The sequence below is a fragment of the Equus przewalskii genome, chromosome 28 (assembly GCF_037783145.1).
Source record: "Equus przewalskii isolate Varuska chromosome 28, EquPr2, whole genome shotgun sequence".
Lineage (NCBI taxonomy): Eukaryota > Metazoa > Chordata > Mammalia > Perissodactyla > Equidae > Equus > Equus przewalskii.
The window spans coordinates 23,408,292-23,429,368 of record NC_091858.1 but is presented as its reverse complement, the minus strand read 5'-3'; the positions used below and the strand labels follow the sequence as shown (position 1 = coordinate 23,429,368).

At 39.3% G+C, this 21,077-nt stretch overlaps 1 protein-coding gene across 50 annotated transcripts in view; it reads right to left on the bottom strand.

Moving 5' to 3' along the window:
• The window catches only part of SORBS2 (sorbin and SH3 domain containing 2), a 332,515-nt gene that overhangs the window by 48,909 nt on the left and 262,529 nt on the right, over positions 1–21,077 (bottom strand). For 17 of the 50 annotated variants that reach the window (XM_070599016.1, XM_070598990.1, XM_070598993.1 and 14 more), the window contains 6 exons: positions 20,539–20,711; positions 15,496–15,562; positions 14,750–14,794; positions 12,161–12,350; positions 9,626–9,740; positions 974–1,057 (listed from right to left, as the gene is read on the bottom strand). In XM_070599016.1, the coding sequence (XP_070455117.1) occupies positions 974–1,057; positions 9,626–9,740; positions 12,161–12,350; positions 14,750–14,794; positions 15,496–15,562; positions 20,539–20,711 (674 nt within the window). Of the gene's footprint in view, positions 1–973; positions 1,058–1,741; positions 1,901–9,625; positions 9,741–12,160; positions 12,351–14,749; positions 14,795–15,495; positions 15,563–19,738; positions 20,130–20,538; positions 20,712–21,077 lie in introns of those variants that run through there. The other 33 variants (XM_070599033.1, XM_070598998.1, XM_070599037.1 and 30 more) reach the window with 6 other exon arrangements.

The following is a 21,077-nucleotide window of genomic DNA, read 5'->3' as shown; positions in this document are numbered from 1 at the left end:
CGATCTTTAGTAAAATTCTGTGCGGTGTAAATGGTATGTTCTTTAAGAGTTTAAAATTCAGAAACACCAGTAAGAGTATAAAAAACATGTTGATTGACAGACATCACATGCACTTCTGCTGGGAGGCAGGGTTCCCCAGTAAAACTTGAGTTAATAAAGGAAGTTGTCATTTGAGGCTTGGGGTAACTGTGTATCCCAAACAGACTACGCAGTTCTTCTAAGGTCCACCTTTGGTAGGGGTTTGGGGACTAGAGGTGGTGGGGGCTTCTACTAGCAAGACTAGAACTCAAGGTCCAGAGGGTTCCCTTATTTTTCCCTTTCCTTGTATCCTTAAGAGCAAATGAGATAATGTATAGTGGGAATATCCTGGAAGTAAATTATAGTGGCAATTGCTCAGAGTTTGTTTGTATGTTTGTTTCATAGGCCTGGGTTTAACTTCTGAGTCTGCCACTTACTGTCCTGGGCAAATTACTTAACCCCTCCTGTCTCTAGTTTCTTCTTATTGGGGAGGCATTGTGAGGACTCACTGAGGCAATGAGTACCGAACCCAGCACTGTCCAGGTGGTTGGTGATTCCTCAGCAAATGGGAGTGATAATAATAGTAATGGTTACTATAAATGTCATGGTGCTCTTCTGATTGAACTAGACCAAAATGGGCTGTCAACAAATATAAATCTTCTATAAATCGGTAATAATTGTCTGAATATTCTAGGATAGAAACTATCTCCACATTTTGAGTTTGCTTAGATACAAAGTGATCCTAAGGCATGATTTGGTGGTAAAGAAAAACTATATAGGACATGTCTCAGCATTTGGTACAGAAGTGAATGTGGGCTAAACGTACCAAATTTGTGCACATAGTACACATTCAACTTTTGTTCTCTAAATGACACCTGTCTCTTCTGATAATAGGTTTTATAAATCAAACAACATTCTCCTAGTTTTCTTATATTAATAGTCTAGCCTCACTTACCGGGCGTCCAAACTCCAGTTCTGAAAAGAATTTATACCAGGGCTCATTTTCTAAATCTATGTCATCTGGATTTATGCGATCAGTCTGGAGCAGATGTGAAGGAAAAGGGAAGGAAAAGGCACACTGAGCTAAGTGAGGGAGACGCTGTGTGGCATGAAAAACACGCACGCGCGTTCACACGCAGACATGCATCCACTCTCACCCAACAAACCTCAGCTGGAGAGAACAGAGGAAGCACAGTAAAATGAGTAAAATTAGGATATGAAGATGAGCTTCAACGGCATCACTCAGACCTCTATTTATTTCCTCTGTCCGTCATCTCTAGTTTGCTCCTTAGCTTGATGCATAAACTATGAAAAACTCTCTGTGACAGCAAGACTGAGCATCGAGAGCGCACTGGAGTATTAAAATAGGCTCAATTTGGGCCCAAGGTGGCTCTTCTGGGTGAGTCACTCCATCGCCCCTGCCCTCATTGGTCCCAGCACAGAAGTCTGCTGTCTGCAGTCTGCAGACAATTCACTCAGGTGCAGGCATATGGAGAGCTGGGGGGAGGGTGAGGTGGGAAGAGATATGAAGTGGGGGGAGGAGTGAGAGGTGCTGGGAGGCTGTTAGGGGTTGATTGGCATGAAGAACCTGGGGTCTCAGTGAGAAAGGGGCAGCAAGTGGGGGTGGGGGTGAGTAACCAGCCTCTGATTGCCTCTGGAGAACAAGGGCTACCCCACAACTTCCCAACAGGCTTTCAGTAAGTCAAAGAAGGAAGGAGCTCACCCAGATGGGAGAGAGAGCCGGGGTGCTCGGGCTTGGTGTGGGGATGCCAGTCCTGGGCGGAGGGGAGGGGCTACCAGTTATTCCTCCAGGTGGTGGAATAGAAATAGGCTTCCGGCCAGGTGCCCTTGGAACAGGTGTCGGAGTTGTTGGGAGAGGGGGCTGTAAGAAAGAGGGGCAAAGGAAAAACTGATTCATTAGATAGAGGGTTCTTAATGGAATCGGGAGGGCACGAGCCTCCAGTGCTTTGTGCTCTGCCTTAGGCAAGGCAGGGGGAAACATTCCAGGGAAGTAAATATCCCAGGGGTGGGGGCAGATAACTTAGGAATGGTCTGGACCACTGAGAAGATGCGAAGACAAGGAGCCTCTCGGAAAGTATATTTTATGAGACACCCCAAATATCACCTCCTACCTGTTTACCTTGAGCTAGAGAAATGGATTTGGGTGGGGTTTTTCCTGCAGTTCTGAGGTTGGCCAAGGGCTGGGGAGAGGGCGAGAGAGAAGATCCCACCCTGGTTTGGTTGACACTGTAATTTAGAGAAAAAGCCAATTTTCATAATTGACATGCTCCCCTCCAGTGGTTTCTGAATATTTGTATTAAGATAGAAAAACTAAGAGTGTTAACATAAACAGTTTGAGAAAAGACATACAATTGCTTTAGTAACAGAAAAAGCAGACATGGAGCATTTCCTTTACCCAGTAATATCCTTAATACTTTCAAATAATACATATTGACCAGATTGATTTGGGCTGTTGATTTTATATTAAAAATGGATGCTAAAACTACTACATATGGGTTATTACTTCTTTCATAATTCGTTATGTGACACTAATTAAAGATGGTGCAATTGGACAGTAGTATTTTAAGTTAGAAAAAAAAGTCTTCCATTCCCTAAAAACCATTCACCCTGGCCAGGAGAGGATATATTCTTTGTAATATTTGGTGCTTTGAGATATTCAATATTCAAACAAAAGCCATGATGTTGACATTAGCTTGTCCAAGTGTTTCATTGACTTTCTGCATTCCCAATAGTTTTGTTAATAAAACACAGTCTGTATTTAATAATTAGTTATATCCAAAGTATTTTTTGAGATGTGCTTTTTATTTCAATATTTTATAATGTGAGATTATAGTGGTAGCTGTGGACAGAGATAGAAAAGTTTAAGACATCATAACAAGATAATAAAAGGGCTAAATTATCCAAAATATGTGGTGATCATAATGACAATGACCATGTGGTAACCCTGGGAAATGTATATGATGGGATGCTGAGCAATAAAAGCAGAATATAACCGTGTGCTTGCACAAGAGTTACAATGGTATCACAAAACCTGTGTCTGGACAAGCACAGGAAGAAAATACACACCCACACAAAAGACCACAATGGTACTCTCGTACTGAGATTGTTTGTTTTTTTCTTTCTTTGAAAATATTATTTTGCTGTGCTATTATAATGTGATGGAGGACATCCTGTCATTGCCATGAGAAATGCTGCAGCAATCTTGAGATATTTCCTCCTATTTATGCCAATACTATATTGGTTTAAATTTCAGAAGTAACCGTGAAATCGGTAGAAAGAAAATATTCTGGTAACTAATTTACCATTTTCTGTTTAATTTGAAAACTCGATTCAATTTACATCTGATCCAATAGTGAAAAAGTACTCATTGAGACTATGGTATTACTAAAACATTCGTTTTCTCCAATTATCATTCAGATAATAGCTGCAGCATATAACTATTTCATGGAACAGTTCCAAAGGAGCTGATTTTTAGGGTAATTGACACGAGAGAGATTCTGTGTAAATTTCTGCATAGATTTCTGTGTAAATTTCGTTCTGTCTATAGGGGCCTAGTACTTCTTCCACAGGAAAACTAATCTTTGGCTCTTTCAAATGTTATTTCTAATGTTACTTACTTAATAATATTATTACTTCTTGATTTTATAATCTCTGCTTTCAAATGTAGTACTTTGTTTCGCTAAGGGGAAATAGAAACTTCTCTTAGAGGAAACAGATTTGTTTAAAAGAATTTGAACACTAGAGGGCAGCAAATTTACTAAACAAATAAGTATATTTACCAGTGGTTGCAACTTCACTTTGAATTCCACCTTAAGAAAATATACAAATAAATATATATATATTTATAAATATATAATCCTGATTTATAGAAATCGATTTCAATGAAAAAGTATGAATAAGGGAGCAGAATATCTATCACCCTGAGCCATCCTGAGCGTGGCAATTTTCCATGAATTATGATTTTGCAGATTAAAAATTCAATTTATAGTCTCAGTGGGCAACTCTCTAGAATCCACGCCAACAGAAATTAGCTGAGAAAATGCCCCAAACAATGACAATTGGTAATTATCTATAACTTTGGAACTTAATGAAAGGCACAGGCTGGAGCAGACCCTTTATGGTAAAGAAACAGTAAGCGGCAGAACTAGAATTTTCTCTTTGCTGGGGTTCCTATTGAGTCCCTTTAGTCATGCAACAATGATATGTCTGATGCAGCAATCTAGATCCTCTGCTAAGATATACAGAGGCCTCACACAGTCAGTGGTACACATACAGATGGTCAGCCAACAGACATATATATATATATATATATACACTCATAATCTCACTAAACCAACACTATCCAATGTGTAACCTGACAGTTCCTCTGAGGTGTTTGACATGAATACTGACACTCACAAACTCATCAGGAAGCATGACCATGCTTTGCTCTATTTGCTTCTAAAAGGCAACAAAAGAGCAGAAAGACTGCTGTGGATCTTTCTCATCTCTTTTGGTCTCTTCTCATTTTGAAAAATTTAGAAAACGTGTTCTTAAAACTAACATGTCATCAGTGCAAGAGGAGCCGCTTAAGAAAATCTAAAACTATAAATCACACACGATTCTTATTTAAAGGCAACCAGGGGTGAACAATTTTTAAAGTTCTTATTTTCTACAGTTTAAAAGTATTTAGTTGCTTTCCAGGTTATAACAATTCTACTGTTCTCAGTATTCATTGCAGGCATGTAATTTCTGTATGTTCTTCCAAACACAAAGAAGTGTCAACATAATTTAGTTCTTTAAAATTTATGCTCATTTGATTTTTTAAGCTTGAATGGCATTGGCTACCATGTTTTATATTTATTGTGGTTCCGCAACAAATGCTATACACATTGTCAGTTGGAGCAGTTCTGTATGGGCTAACCACCTAAACCATCAGATGAAACTCCTAACATTTTTATTTTTTGCTTATTTATTTATTTTTTTGGTGAGGAAGATTCACTCTGAGCTAATATCTGTTGCCAATCCTCCTCTTCTTTTTGCTTGAAGATTAGCCCTGAGCTAACATCGGTGCTAATCCTCCTCTATTTTGGTATGTGGGATGCCTCCACAGCATGGCTGATGAGTGGAGTAGGTCTGTGCCTGGGATCCAAACCTACAAACCCGGGCTGCTGAAGCAGAGTGCGCAGAACTTTAACCACTCCGCCATAGGGCTGGCTCCCCAAAACTTTTATAGCTTAAGCTTTGAGTGATAATCTTCATTGATAAAGGAGCTTAAGTTTGCTGAGGATTTAAATTGCATTTCAACTCTGCATGGTGTTTTCAATGATTATTTCTTTCTGCTTTTATCATTATGTGCTCATTTAGTTATTGTAGAGAAAGGCAAATCCTATTATTTTCCATTTTATCAAGCATAGAGAGATCCTAAATGAATGCTTTATTTAAATTTATTTTAATTTGGCTCATCTGTAAACATATCCAATCCAGATGGGATGTCAAGTTTTTACTAATATAATCCCAGCAGAGAGTTTGTATGATTGTCTCATGGAATAAACTGTGGTTCAAGTCAGTTAAAGATAAATTCCTGATGATTGCAAAGTACTTTTATAGATCAAACGTTAGGGACATTTAATCAACATTTCCAAATTTATAGTCAAACAAATATCTATGCACTTCAAAAAACTGCATTCACTTTTACTTTCCTGTTAAAGAACATAAATGCAGATTCCATTGATTCCTAAGGGAGAAGGAGACCCTTTTGGCCCAGACACTGGGGGAGGACTTGTTTTCAAACAGTACTGCCTCCTCTATCCGCCTTGTCTCCCATGGAACCTTGGAGCTGGTGAACCACGGTTACTAACAGCAGTGTGTCAAATCCCTCGTGTGTGCTTTGATGGAGAACCACTGTGCCTTTTGTCACTGGAAATGTGTAGTCTTCATGGACAAGGAACAGAACGGGGATTCAGTTTCACCAAATTTACCCACTACCTGCAAGGGTAAAACCTATATTCATTCAGGCATTTATTATTTCAATGAGCATTCACTGAACACCTACCATGTGCCAGGCATTGTGCTAGGTGCTGGGGATACAACTGGTGCACCAGACATGGTCCCTGCCTTCAAGGAGCTTAAAGTCTAGTGAGGGACACAGACAAGCACACAGGCCATTACAATTCAGTGTGGTGAGGGCGAGATGTGGCATACTACGGGTTCACCACACGGGGAGCTTTGCACCCCGTGTCCAGGAGTCAGGCACGCTGCCTGGGGGAAGTGAGACGAGGATGAGGATGATGTGGGGTTTTCCATGTGACGAGAGAGGTGGTGGAGAGCTTTTCTGGCAGAGGGAACAGGCTGTGTCAAAAGGTCCAGTAAGAAAGGAATTGAAAGCTCTCGGTATAGCTGGAACACAGTGAGTGAGGCAGGAAGGACGGGAAGAGACAGGAGGCTGGAGAACTCAGTGGGGGCTGAACCACAAGGGTTTTTGTAAATTATATTAAGGAATTTGGATTCTGCTCTAAGGGATACTTGAGATCCAGGAGAAAATTTTGAGCAGGAGGTTTTATAAAGATTTTATAAAGATTGCCCTGGCTGTGGTGTGGAGACCAGATCGGAGAATTAGGGAAAATAATCAGGTGGCTGTCATTGTAATCCAGGCAATGGGCAATTGTGGGCCAGAAAAGAGGAGTGGCAGGGGCATTTCTCTTAGAGGGCGGGAGTTTGAGATTGCTGGGGGAGAGGAAAATCAAGACGACACTTGGGAAAACTGGGCGGATGATGGAGTCAACTGGGAATTCAAAAGAGCAACAGAGAATTACCCAGCTGTTGTGCATAATTTACAAAAATTAAATATGAAAAGAGCAACGAAATGCTCACAAACCATCTTGGGGTAAAAAGACAGGGGAGAGCATTCATAAAACGTTGTAATCCTTGTGTGTTGTCCATTTGTTATGACGTCACCCTCATTTAGCAAACCTGCTCTTCATCCTCTACATCTTGTGTGTTCAAGACACTCCAGAATCTATTGTAAAGTATGTCAACATATGGCCAGTCTCTGCAAGACCACCCCACACTTGGCCCTTGTTTTTTCTGATTTAGAGAGGCTTTCAGAATGAATTCAGGGTTGATGGAGAAAAAAAAAAGATAATAGCCTAGTCCTAAAGTATAAAGGTCAAGTCCTTTTGCATAAGGTTGGCCCTCAGCAGAATTGTTTAGGAAGGACAAAAGTTTTGGACCTTTCTATTTCTCCCTAAGATATCCATTCTCATTTCTTTCCAAGTTTCTAGGTTCCGTCTACTTCGCTTTTCCTGCGGCTGCAGACACCCATCCATACCCCAATCTCCAGCAATACCCACGCTCCAGATCTTCCAGTTCTTAGAATTAGTTAAGTATACTGGTCTTGTGTCTTAACTATTCAGGGCTCAGGTTTTTGGCAAGTAAATCAAGTATATTAATTTATTATGAATTAGCAAATTAATTTATATTGCAACATAAATCCACTAATTAAGGTGATAATGACTACTACCTAAAAGTCTTTCCTACTTGGCTAGTCCCAGTGGTGTGGCAGTTAGTGGTGATTAAATGCACCAGGCTGAGTCTGCCTGGGCTCCAGCACCCATCAGCTATGTGAACCTGGGCAAGGTTACCTAATATGTGCCTCAGTTTCTCTAGCTGTAAAATGGGAATGCCATTTATCCACTTCACAGGGTTGCTGGGATCCTTACATAAGATAGGCATAAATTACTAATTACAGGGCCTGGCACATAGTAAGTGCTTGATAAAGATCTACAACTGTCATTAATGTTATCATTACTATTTTTAGACTAGGAGGCTTCAAAGCTTTAACCCAGACATGAGTAAAGTGGGAATTTCAGCCACAAGGACAGGGCCCAGGAATGAGCTCTTGAGGGGGCAAAGGGAGTATTCTTCAGGTGTGCCTCCATCCTAACCACCTAGGAGGTTGTCCACTGCACACAAATGCAGGCCTATCTCTGCATATCCATCAAATGACAGACTTGAAATTCCTCGAGGTAGAGATGCTGTCTGCTTCACCACTGCATCCCTAGCACCTAACACAATTCTGGCACATAGTTGGTGCTCAATAAATTTTGTTGCATGAGTAAATAATAAAAACATCCTGATGGCAAAGCTTCGAAAATCAATCCTGTTTCCTGACACCTCAGCTAAAAGCCTTCCAGGACAAATACGACGTTTGTCATCCTCAGAGCCTCCTAAATTGTTAGAATGCTCATTAAAATTTTGTCATTTACATTTAAATCTGAGACTCATTATTTTGCAAAATTATTTGGCTATTTTCGGTTGCATGCAATGGCGACATCATGGTTCGTTCAACTCTCACCCAAGACATTTTAAAGTATCGTGATATTCAATCATATAACCTAGTAAATGAGTGATAAGGTTGCATTGGAGCCTGCAAATCAGTGATATTCCTTCTTTTTTTCCTTCATTTTTTCTGGTGAAGTCCTGTTACAGTAAAAGATGAGTTTTTTGAAGAAGGCTTAGATAAATATCATGTATGAATTATGTGATTATAAGTTTTTAAAACATTTCTCAAGAACATAACCATAAATATAGGGTTTCAACAGCTAAATGAAGGACACTCATGTTGGGTGTGGTGAGGCCAGGGCTTCCAACCAAATTTCAGGGCTGGCCTTGCATTATATGTAATAATGTGATTTCTTAGATACTCTTAAGGGAGCTAATAAAGAAAACTCTTTTTCCTGTTCGCTGACACGTAAAATCCTTTAAAGAGAAGGATGAGAGTGAATTGCAAATTACATCAATTGTTTCTCTAGAAGTAGGTTTTGCTAGTGACACAGACAAATGATAGAGTTTTAAAGGGATCCTGAGAATACTGATCTGGGAGGGAAAGCAAAGGATTCAGGAAGGACCGGGGAACCGGAGAACCAAAAACAGAGGGCCATGGAAGAACCTATTTGTCCAGCTGCACTTTGAGGAGGCAAGCGGCTATTTTCAAGTTTATATATCCTTTTGCTTGCATATAAATTATAAGGAATAATTGGAAAAAACACTGCAAAATTAAATATAATCTTGATCCATTAGACTGACAATCAATCTGGAAGCTTGAGGCTTGGTAACCTGAGAGAGATTTAATAAGAATCCATTAAAACAACTCGTTGTAAAAAAGGCATTTGGAAAATTTCCCCAAAAGAAATATTAAGCAACCAATATGGAAACCAAAGGATAAAACTGCCTGGGTCCATTTGTATCGGAGAGATTAATGAACGATTTTTCCCATGAGCAATGCAGACTAGCAATTCAATGTTGCATTTATGAGTGTTGTTCTTTTTTTTCTTAATGAAAGTCAGGGCCATGGTTGGGCACAGCTATAGTTACTTGCAAATGAGTCCTATATTTGGTTGGTAGAGACAATAGTAGACAGTCCATCTTCCATTCTGAGACAAGATGCACAGATCATGAGACAAAATAAACATAATTTCTAAATAATGCCAAATAAATAAAATTACCTTTGTGATAAAAAAAATTGCTAAATGCTATGAAATTCAGATTTATTTGGGGACCCAGGGAGTCTGGAGAATGGGCGTTCTGTTTAGTGACACATGCTTACTGGTCTTTCGTGCTGCAGAATCGATGACTTCCCAGGTTCATATTCAAAAATACTCCTTGGCTCAGAACGAAATTTTCTTGTGTCCACTTTTCTGTCTGGAGGATCCCAGTCGTGCCTAGAAATAAACAAGAGATGACATATTAAAGTAATTCTCTATGCTTAAAGCAGTTATACAAAACCACTCGTTGTCTGTTTCAAAGTTGATTTCAGGATAGATTTTTTTAAAAAGTCTCTGAGGATCAAAAATTAATCTGCAACAAATTGTACACTTATGTTTTGTTCTGCATAAATGATTTAGAGAAAGTCATTGTTTTAATTTCAAATTATATTTTCCTCTATTTTTTTCTTACAATGACTATATTCCTGTTGGCTCAAAAACTCTCCTAAGGGGATTGTAGATGTGCTGCCAGTGATCTGCTGGTGAACCCTTGGGTCACAAATGGCAGCTGTGTATGTTTGTGTTTAGAGTAAGTGGCAGTTATGCTCCATTAAGCCATGTGAGTTTATCCCACCACTCTGGGACCTGGCATCCTTGATCCAAAGTGACAAGGAGTAATGCACATGCCATGTTTGATCTTGTTTGTTTTGCAAGTGGCAACATAGCTTGTCTGTGAAAAGCTCAAAAGCACCACTGGGGGTGCCATCCACAGGAGCAAGCTGTGTGGATGGTAGATCCACCTTTGGTGTCATTCTTGAAAAACCAGAGCCAGCCATCTATCCCATTTTATAGGAGATCTTGGAATCAGCTCTTTTTCCTGAACTAATATCCTTCAAGAGGCAGTCAAAGGGGGACTTAGAAAGTACAGCTTTTGTATGTGGCTGGGGCTGAAGAAGGCTTTCTTTGGGTGGACCATTTTTGAGGAAAGAAGGAGCTTCTGACTACAGATGAGGGCAATTCTGACTCCACGGAATGGGATGAAATTCTGACTCCCTGGCATGTTGGAACTACAAGTGCTCCAAGACACAGGAGAATTAGCGGCAAATCCTGACTTTCTAGTAAATTGTGAGTAATACTCAGCAGGGGTATTCTGAGCACCACACGAGACAATGGATATGACAGCTATCTAGAAAATTTTAAGGGATTATCTTATTTCTTAACGAGAGATTTATTTTTGCTAAACACATAGGACAAATAATACATTTAAATCTGAGTTAATTTTGGTTCTCTTTTTATGGCAGAGATACCAGTTTGTGTCTAGACAATTATTTCTCAAATTCAAGACATAACACTTATAAACATATAATTCATCCTGAGGAGATTGGTATTAAAATGAGAATCTCTTCACACATGACACGTGTCTATCTTAGACCCTATATAGTCATCAATTACTCTTAAAGGTACAGTGGGGTGTTGAATATAATATTTCTGGGATGAATATGATAGATGGAGCTTCATAATCAGTATTAATACTGAATAATTCTTATATCCTTATTTATTAATTGCCAGCATAGCACGAGCTACAGCTTTAGTCAGAGCTCAGTTTGAACCTTGGCTTGGACGTAGTAGCTGGATGAGCTGAGAAAGTTACTTCTATTTTCTAAACCACAGTTTCTTTCTCTCTAAAATGGGTTTAAAATAGAACATATCTGGGGCTGGCCCAGTGGCATGGTGGTTAAGTTCATGTGCTCCGCTTTGGCAGCCTGGGGTTTGCGGGTTTGGGTCCTAGGCGCAGACATGGCACCGATCATCAAGCCATGCTGTGTTGGCATCCTACATACAAAATAGAGGAAGACTGGCACAGATGTTAGCTCAGGGACAATATTTCTCACCAGAAAAAAAAAAAAAATAGAACATACCTCATTGGGCTGTTCTCAGAATTAAATGATATAATACATGAAAAGTGCTTAGTCTCCTGCTTGGCTCATAGCGAGCCCTCAAATAGAGGTTACCTATAAGTAGGATTATTAGTCATAGTCCTAATAAAAAATGCCATATTAAAAGTGTGTTGTAAATTTTTATTTTTGTGTGCTTAGTTTCTGCAAAAATATTTCAGTGGGGGAATGAAAATTACTGTCATCTCGAAAAGCTGGTGGAAATGAGTCACAGACAGACACTTATTAACTAATGCCTTATTTATGATTTATGAATAATCTTCCCTGCTCTCAAAAAAGATACTTTTGTGTATCAGAGGGGAAATTTAAAATTATTAATAGACCTAACATTTCAAATCTGAGGAAACTGAAAATCAACTGCATAGTCTCTGACCTGCTATTCCAAAGAGAGCACATGTCAATTATTTCTACATATTTGTCTTCTTATATGCATTTATTGATCAAAAAGTAGAGATAGGGCCCGTGTTACTTCAAGTCTAACTTAGGTTACTATGATATTATGAACGAGGATTGTGAAAGCATTTGCTACAATCTCAATAAAAGAGCTCAAATGGTACATGTATTCACTAATACGATTATCCATCTAAGACTAGTGGCCTATTTAATCACGGTAAGGTAAGCACCGATTCTTCTACTGAATGTCACGTGGCCTTATTTTTATCCTAAGCTAAATATAGGCCACTTTTGGGGAAAATGCCTTACTTTTCTGTTGAAGATCGATCCCTTGATCGAAATGGTGGGACTGGAGGAGGAACGTGTGGGGGAGGGACAGGAGAGGAGGCATCCTTAAAGACATCGGTGCCATTGTCAGAGTGGCTTTTGGAGAGGGGTCTGTAGGTCTGGGTCTTTGCAGCAGGATGTGACTGAGCGCTGTAGGGTGAGTTGTACAGGCCTGTCATGAAACACAACACCACAAAACAAAACAGAAGCAAATAACATTTTAAAAGTGCATTAAATTATACGTACCCCACAAAATATCCAATGATTTAACCAAAACTGTTATCAATAAGAATATTCATAATGCATGCATTGGATGGTATATTTCTTATTGATTTATTAATATTATTAATTTATTAAGCATTATTAATATATTAATTCATTATTAATGTATTCTATATGCAAGCACTGATTACAGTAAATCTTTGTCAATTATTTTGGAATTAGTAATAATTGAGACTGGTACTAGGAAGAAACTTACAGGTACTCAGCAAATTTTCTCCTGTATAATATAAACTAATAACATAGTTAAATTTTCAGAGGAAGATTAAAAATATTTAACAGAACCGTTTCCAAATATCTTCTATTACTTTAAAAGCTCTGATTTACGTATGATAATTGACATGTTAATTGCAGTCAAACAGAATATTGAGCAAATTTTGTATATCCTGTGCGATAAGCTTATAGTGCATCTTTGGAAATGAGACAATTAGAATTATGACTGAAAATAATTGGTAATATATGATAAAGGCCAAGTGAAGAAAATATATATTAGGAATTAAAGGATTTTAGAAGATGGGGGATTGGTCAGAGAAGATATTATGGAACTGATGGCACTAGAGTTAGCCCTGAAGGATTAGTTTGGGTGAGGAGAGGGAAGACGGCAGCAGAGATGGCACAGAAAAAGGAGTCAAAAAGTGCAAGACATGGAAGAGCAGGATGTAGCGTTAGTAGAAAGAGAAGACTAGTTACATTCACCTTGTCTACAGATTAAACAGTAAAACTCTCTTAAGGGCTCTGCAAGATTATATGTAACTACTGTTCAATTTACTAATTACTAATGGATACAAAACTTCAATATTAAAAATCATTATAAAAATTCTGAATTTCCCGCATCCTTAATCTTTTGAGCTAAGTCTGTTTTCCCTTGTGCTTCTCCTGGAGGTCCATGTAAATTGCCATGACAAATGAAGAGACAATGTCTGCACTCATCGCTTTGCCTCAATTCTACAGCCAGACTTCAACCTCAGAGCTTGTTGCAAACAAACCCCGCGTCACCAAACTGAGACTTAACTTAATTACAGTTTCGGCTCTTCCAGAAATGGAATCTTAAACCAGTCAATCAGGAGTCACCTGATCAGCACTGGTTATGTCATCTGCTTGACGACCCTGCCAGCCCCTAAGGAAAGTAATGTTGCAATAACCTGCCTGCTTTTTTGCCTAGTATAACTTCCTTGTTCCTGCTTCTTTCTGCCTATGAAAGTCTTTCATTTTGTACAGCTCCTTGGAGCTCCTTTCTGTCTGCTAGGCGGGATGCTGCCCGATCTATGAGTGGTTGAATAAAGCCAATAAGATCTTTAAAATGTACTCAGTTGATTTTTAATAAGCTAAACGCAGGAGGTGAGTTTGGAGTACCTGTGACCAAGAATAAAAGTTGAGGGGAACATCTTAGAGGGCCTCCCGCTACCATCTGGAAGAGCGAGGACGGAAAACCAGAGGCTTTGCAGCTCGCTAAGCTTGGTTTGCTCATTTTTTCCTCTATTTGTCTTTGGAGACTAGGAGCAGAATTCCTAAGTTAAAGGGCCTGAGTGCTGGCCTTCAGGCCTCAAGGAGAGGAGAACCTCACACAGTTCTGAGGCCGGGCTGGCAAGGGACTCCCGGCGTGAAGTTGCAGCTGCTGCAGGGGAGGCGAGCAGCCTGAGCTTGAGTCTATGCCTTGATGTGGCATTTAGGAAAAAGCAATGATGGGAAACATTTTTTAGGGGTCCCTCAGCCCAGCCTGCAACCACTTCCCAAGATACCAACGCTCTCAAATACAAGTGGAAATGCCCAGAATGGAAGTTGTTCCATTATGACCATTGGCAACTCTGAGTCAGAAAAGTGGCCCAGCAAAGTGAGATTTTTAAAAATCCTTCAATGAATGGTTGCATTTTGAAGCAAAAGCATGGACAAGGTCACGAAATACTTTGCTTGACTTGTTTTTCGTAAAGTCTATCGGAAAGATCTTACGCAATTGTAATCACTCTCTCTGTTGCTAAAAGGAGATCTTTATCTCCTTTTATACTCCCCTCCCCAATATGCTCTTTCTTGCTGTCCCTCACACTTTGCTTAAACATTCCTGAAGCTGAGAATAAGCTAATAGTGGGAATGAATGAGATAAAACAGTGTTAGTTCTCATTTCCACGAGAAAAGATCGATCCTTTTGTTATGCATGCTCTGGGAAAAGAAAAAAGCATCCTCTTAATTGTATGAACTGAAAACGTGCACTCAGAGGGGTAAAAAAAGTGACTATGAAGTTCCTGCAAGCATTGCAGAGCATAACATAGTCATCGCAAGCAAGTAAACCCATCCTACCTGCATTATATGTATAAGGAGTATTATACATGTCTGTGTCATCATCTAGAAAATGAAACATAAATATTATGGTAATAAAGATTTGGTCACCATATCAAAACAAGACAGCAGAACTTCAGAGAAACAACAGAAATTTGTTAGAAAACCAATGCGTTTTGCCTAGTTCATAATACCATTTTTAAATTTTCAAGTATCATTCTTTTGCTGGTCCTCTGCAGATTGATCTCTCTTGTCTGGAACATGTTTGCTCTGCTGCCCTCTTCAGAGCAGAAAAGGTCAGGCCCTTTTCCTCACTTCCCCAGGCAGCCATCTCTTCTGGATCATGAATTTCCTGAAGTTAGTGCTTTAACGATTTCTTGTCAACTCAGTGAAACCTACTTCTGCTCCCTCTCTTGAAAAGGAGCGGACTTGTGTGGACAGAGGACTAATGAGTCTGTTTAAGTACACAATAAGCCACATCGGTTTATATTGTGGAAAGGGAAGGGCAAAGGGATAGACCAGAACACGTGGGACCCCTGCAAGTGTCACTTTGTAAGATGCTTCTTGGCAGCTTATGGCTGACGCAGGGGCACAGGTGTCCATGATTTGGGGGGTGATGAAAGGAGAACAAGGAGGAATGTTGAAAAGAAAGAGGGAGGGCCACGAAGTTTGCTAAGGTCTTCACCTTCTGTGTGAACCAAAACTGTGTATACATACACATCTTTAAACCCACAAGGACTTTGAAGAAAACGAAACAACATACATACCTGGCTTGTGCACCATGTGAATCTGCTTAAACATTGTCTTGTACCAGTCCTTCGGTCGGTCAACAGTCTATAAAAGGGAACATCCAATAGTTACAAAACTTGTTCCAAAGAAACATTGTCCCTCGATACTTTTCTTTCTATGTTTTGTCTTTTTTAATATCAGATTTCTGTTCTGTGATAAAAAAAATCTATTTCATGATGACAATACCAGTAATGTATCCAATTATGCATGCAGTTTGTAAATATGTTAGCCTTGTTTGAATTTAGGCTGCACTGGAACATCCCATGCTATGGTTTTATTTTTTCTAGATCATAGCTGTGCTCAGAACTAGATAGCTGATATTTGCACAAATTTATGTAAAAATAACTTAATAAAAGTTATAATGTTGTAATAGCTTGCTTCACTTCTTTTGATGACAATTATCATTATCCTTAAAAGTCTTTCAGTGAGAGTTCTGTTCAAGACATTATTTTTAGAATGAGCTAGAGAGTATTTTTGACTCAAACTATCTTCTGATCATCAGCTTAGAACTAGAGAAATAAAAATTTGATACTTGCTAATCTAAGTTACTAAAATATTGAATGTAGTAAACAATCTGGGGTCCTGGAGTCAATCTAAAAATGTAGATGTTTCAAGTTGTTTTCAACATGATGATTACATTTAACATGTAACATGATGGTAACATTTGCCTTGCTAAATAGTAAGTGCCTTGACAGCAAAAACTCCTTATGCACCCAGGCTTTTGACAAGATGAAGTCAGTGGGCTGCAGTGGAAAGACGAAATTAATGTCAGATCAACCTAGGTTCAAATCTTGGTTACTTTAATAACTGTTTCTTACTTCCTAGCAACATGAATTTGGGCAACTGAGGTAAGCTTTTAGAGCCTGAGTGTTCTCTCTCTAGAATGAAATAACTGTATCTTCGCCACAGGATTGTTATGGAAATTGAATGAGATAATGTATATGAAAAGGCATAGAACAATTCCTAGAATATAAGAAATGCTCAATAAATAAAAACAGTAGGGAACTTCAGACATTTATAAAATAGAATAATGGATGAATCCAGGTTACTGGATGGAACACTACCCTGTTATGTATCTGTGAAAGTAAACATACACCTTTATATTCAAAATTAAAGATTTTGCTTGGCAAGATCTTTCTCTCAACCTTTCCAGAGCGACTGGGGCAAGAAGCTCAATCATTCTGTGTACAGTCACTAATATACTAGATTTTCCAAGACAGTACTCTTGATATAAAATATTGTTAGAACAGCCACAAAAATATTCTTGTACTTGTTAGACTGGGTTTTGGTTTTGATTTTTGTCTTTTTTTGCTTTTGGTAAGGAAGATTGGCCCTGAGCTAACATCTGTGCCAAGCTTCCTCTACTTTATATGTGGGACACTGCCAAAGCGTGGCTTGATGAGCAGTGTTTAGCTCCATGCCCTGGATCCAAACCCGCCAACCCTGGGCCACCGAAGTGCAGCATGTGAACTTAACCACTACACCACTGGGCAGGTCCCTGGTTTAGATTCTATAGCAAGATTTTTCCCTCAGAAATGTGGTCATTGCATTTTTCATCTGGAAATTGAACGTTTTGTGCTATATCTAAATTTATTTTGCTCTCTGAGAATATCTGATTCTGGTAATCTCCACAAATAACGATTAACATTAAGGGCTACTTGACATTTTGTGAATCACCTCTTCGTTCATTCAAGGCTCTCTACCATGGAAAAATTGAGGGGATTGTTGATTGACCTTATATTCAAATGGTGGGAGCCGGTGGGAGGGGTGCAGTGATGAAGCAAGAGTCTAGCTATTATTAGCTGGTTTAAACGAAGTAGCTTAACACGTATCTTGAAGCAACACTTATTTTCGTAAAAGATAGATTTCTCTTTCATTAAACTTTATTTCCTTTACAGTACTCAGCAACAAAAAATAAGATAGAACTTTGTGCAAAAAGGATTCCCAGCCATACCTGGACGCAACCAATGGCAACAAGGAAGCCTAAGAAATAAGTTACGTCACTATATATGGCAATGAATCTTGACAGACAGGATTGTTTTCTTCACTTGCTGGAGGGCACATATCAAACAGGATCTCAGTTCTCTCATCTGCTAGCTTTATATGGTGAGCACAGAGATGCCAGGAAATGCCCAGTGGGTTGGCAAAGAGGAATATGAAACTGGTAAAAGGAAATACTAAAACCTTATGTCCCTTCCTAAAAAAAGTATTCGAAGCATTTAAAGCTCCTTTTATAAATACCATCATGGAGATTGTTGTGGCTACTATTGAGATGAGGTAAATAGATGTCTACTCAAATTTGAGGAGGGTTATTCTTGCATGTGTCCTTCAAAATTATTTTGCATGGACAGTAACTATGAGTAATTCAGGATCCAGTTGTTGTCTAGAACCTTGGCTGAATACACCTGAATTTTTATATCCTTATAGTTTACAAAACATCGGAACTCTACATCGATTGATCATGCAGACATTCCCCAAAAGGGAAAAGACACGTATTTTCTACACAATACTATACCGTTAATCTGTTTTTGCCCCTTTCCAGCTTTGAAATTGCTTAAACGGTGTTATATCTGAACTAGAAGAAAAGAATCTTGTATTTCACTTAACTAGCTGGCCTTAATTAGACAATCTCCTGGGACCTGAACCCTAGCGATTCTTGTTGTTATTGTTAAGAATGGCAGTAAAAGGCTAACAGACGTCCCAGTCACATGAGGGGAACAGGCTGGGAGCCGCTTCCCTTCGTTTGAATAGCTCAAAGGTACATTTGTTGACTCTTGGCTTTCTAGAGTTTCGAGGTTACTTTACAAAATTTTGTTTCTTTGGTATATGCTTGGTGTGTGAAGTGAGATAATAACACGATACATGGAGACAGTACCGTTTGGTGCATACACCCAGCAGAAAGCCCAGGCAGAGCAATTAGAGCCTGATTGTCATTACTTTCTACAGGGACCAGAGGGAAAAACAACCTTTGCAGATTCTTGGCTGCCGTGGCTCAGAGACGGCCTGACTCAACATTTATAAACACAGCTATACTTGGGGATGTGCTCTCCAAGCCAGAAAAAGAGGAAACAGGACCAAGAGTCTTCACAGACCGGTACCTTCTTTGTAAAGTTAAAGAGTCTAAATAAGAGCACAACTGTACATAAAAATTATGGTTCCTTATAAGGAGTTTCTGGGTTGCTTATATTTGATTTTCTATTTTATAGAAGGGAAACGAGCATTGAAGGTTTAGTCTATATGTTTGCTTATGAATACCTAAACATGCTTTTGAGTGGGCAGAAGATAAACAAACAACATAAACATTTTAATATTTCTTGATTTGCACTAACCATCTACAACAGCTCAGTTTTTTCCTTTTGAAAACTAAGAAGAGAAGCCTTGCTACTTAAGAAAATTATGTCTTATGGATAAAAAAAATGGTGCAGCTTTGCATACCCATTGTTACATATCATTTATTGACTTAAAACACACAAATCATTTATTGACTTACGACACATGCAGAGGTCTCAGATAAAATTCTTTCAGACAGAATCCATAACTACCAAGAATCCGGGATTTCCTAATTTATGTATATACCATGCCTCAAAGGTCAATTAAATAAAAACATTGACACCATACCTGTCTGACACTTATCTCTACATTATTAGGAAGAAATTCAAGTTTAACCATTTTGAGTCAGAAATCTTAAAAGAGGAACAAATGACAAAACACCATCACCAGAAACATAGAGTCTCTATAAGATTAACAACGTTAGTCACAATCCCTGAACTTTTTCTGTCACTTAAATATGACAATCATCAGTTCCAGAATAGAACTTTTGGACTTTATAATTAGTCACATTCAACGTTCCAGAATCTAATGAGTCTAAAATCCCAGAGACTGCTATACAAATTTACTCCTTGGCTCCCAATTGTAATTCGGATGCTTGGAATAATCAATTTTCAACTCTTCTCTCTGTATATAGAACACAGGATTCCCATATGATGAACGCAAATTCAAGGAGAGAAGAAACCCCCCACATTTTATCTTTAGTTCCTTTTGAGTGTCTCCAATCATACCTGCTTTTTTTCTGCTCTTTCCATTCTTTTCCTCTATCCACTATTATTGTTTTTGGCCCCCCAGGTTTGCATTTAAGGGAAACAGCCCTTGGCAACGCCCCAGCCAGTTATGTGGGTGCTGCAGACACAGGGAGCTCTGTTGCAGCCTGAGCTCCGTTCTTACCCTGTCTCCCCATTTCACCTGCAAAGGCCTTGCTGCTCTCATCCTGGTTCCCCCAGTCCTCCTCCTCGCCGGCTAGCACAAACCTCCTCTTCAAGCGGACTGGGTCAGCAGGCAGCTGCCGGCCCAAGCTCTCAGTGCTGCCTCTGCTGCTGCTGAGCTTTGCCAGAAGGGGCTGCCCTGACACAGTAAGCAATGCTCTGGCAGAGTTTAAAGACTAAAAAAAAAAAATCCAAACACTTTCACTTATTAGCCCTGGGAGAGCTCTCAGCAGGCACAGCTGAAGAGGGACACTAAAATGTGTATTTTCTTCAGTTTTTCCTTCCCAAGACATTAATTCCCTTCCCTCCAATCATCGCACCTCCCAACTCCCAATTCACAGCTCCCAATCTCCTGGTGTTAACACACATCCATTTCAAGAAACACATCACTGGTTTATTTGCAATGCACGTGGGAATTCAATGCAGCTGAAGAATTCACGTTTTCTTGTTCCTTCTCTTTTCTCTCTATTACCTTAACACTCCTCGGTAAAAGGTAAAACAAAACGAAACATACTTTTATTGTTTAACAAAATCATAATTTTCATGATTTTTAATTGAAATGGAAAAACAGCTTGTGTAATTATCTCCCACCGACAGTTCCCTTTCTCTGCCGCACACAGCATAATATTCATGAGAACTCAGATGGCACACAAGGCAATCCTCATTATATAAGACCATAGGAATGCACAAAGCCACCGACAATCCATCCTTTGTGGAGTCTGTGCACAGCCCCAGAGCGACGCACATGCTGGCATTTCCTACCGTTCTAATTGCCGTAGGGATTCCAGACTCATCCACGGGCCCGATCCCCGGGTAATGTGGGGCTTTGATGACCGTCACCCTCTTCTCTTCCTCTGAGGATCTGTACAGCGGTATGGAGCTGCCCACTGTGCCGTCCAGAGATTGTGCGTGCTGGGAGTATGTCTCCGTGGAATCTGTGCAGAAAATTTGGTGAAATATATTTGATGCAGGAAGAATCACAAATTAATGGTGCTTCTTGTATTTTTATTGTCAACTTGTATTTCACTCATTACCACTTTTAACTCATTTACCTTAAATTTGAGCCACTCATTGTTAATATGTAGGTATATATTGAACAGACCTTTAATAACAAGATACTCATCATTTTATGAAGACAGACGAGGGGAAGAATGACATCTGTTTAAAGACTGTGTGATGGTGTGGCAGCCACTGTAAGAAAGCACTTCACATACATTATCTCATCTCACCCTTCTAGTAATCTTGGAGGGGGGTGATCTGTTTTACAGATGAGGGGCAGAAGCTGAAACAAGTTTAGTAAT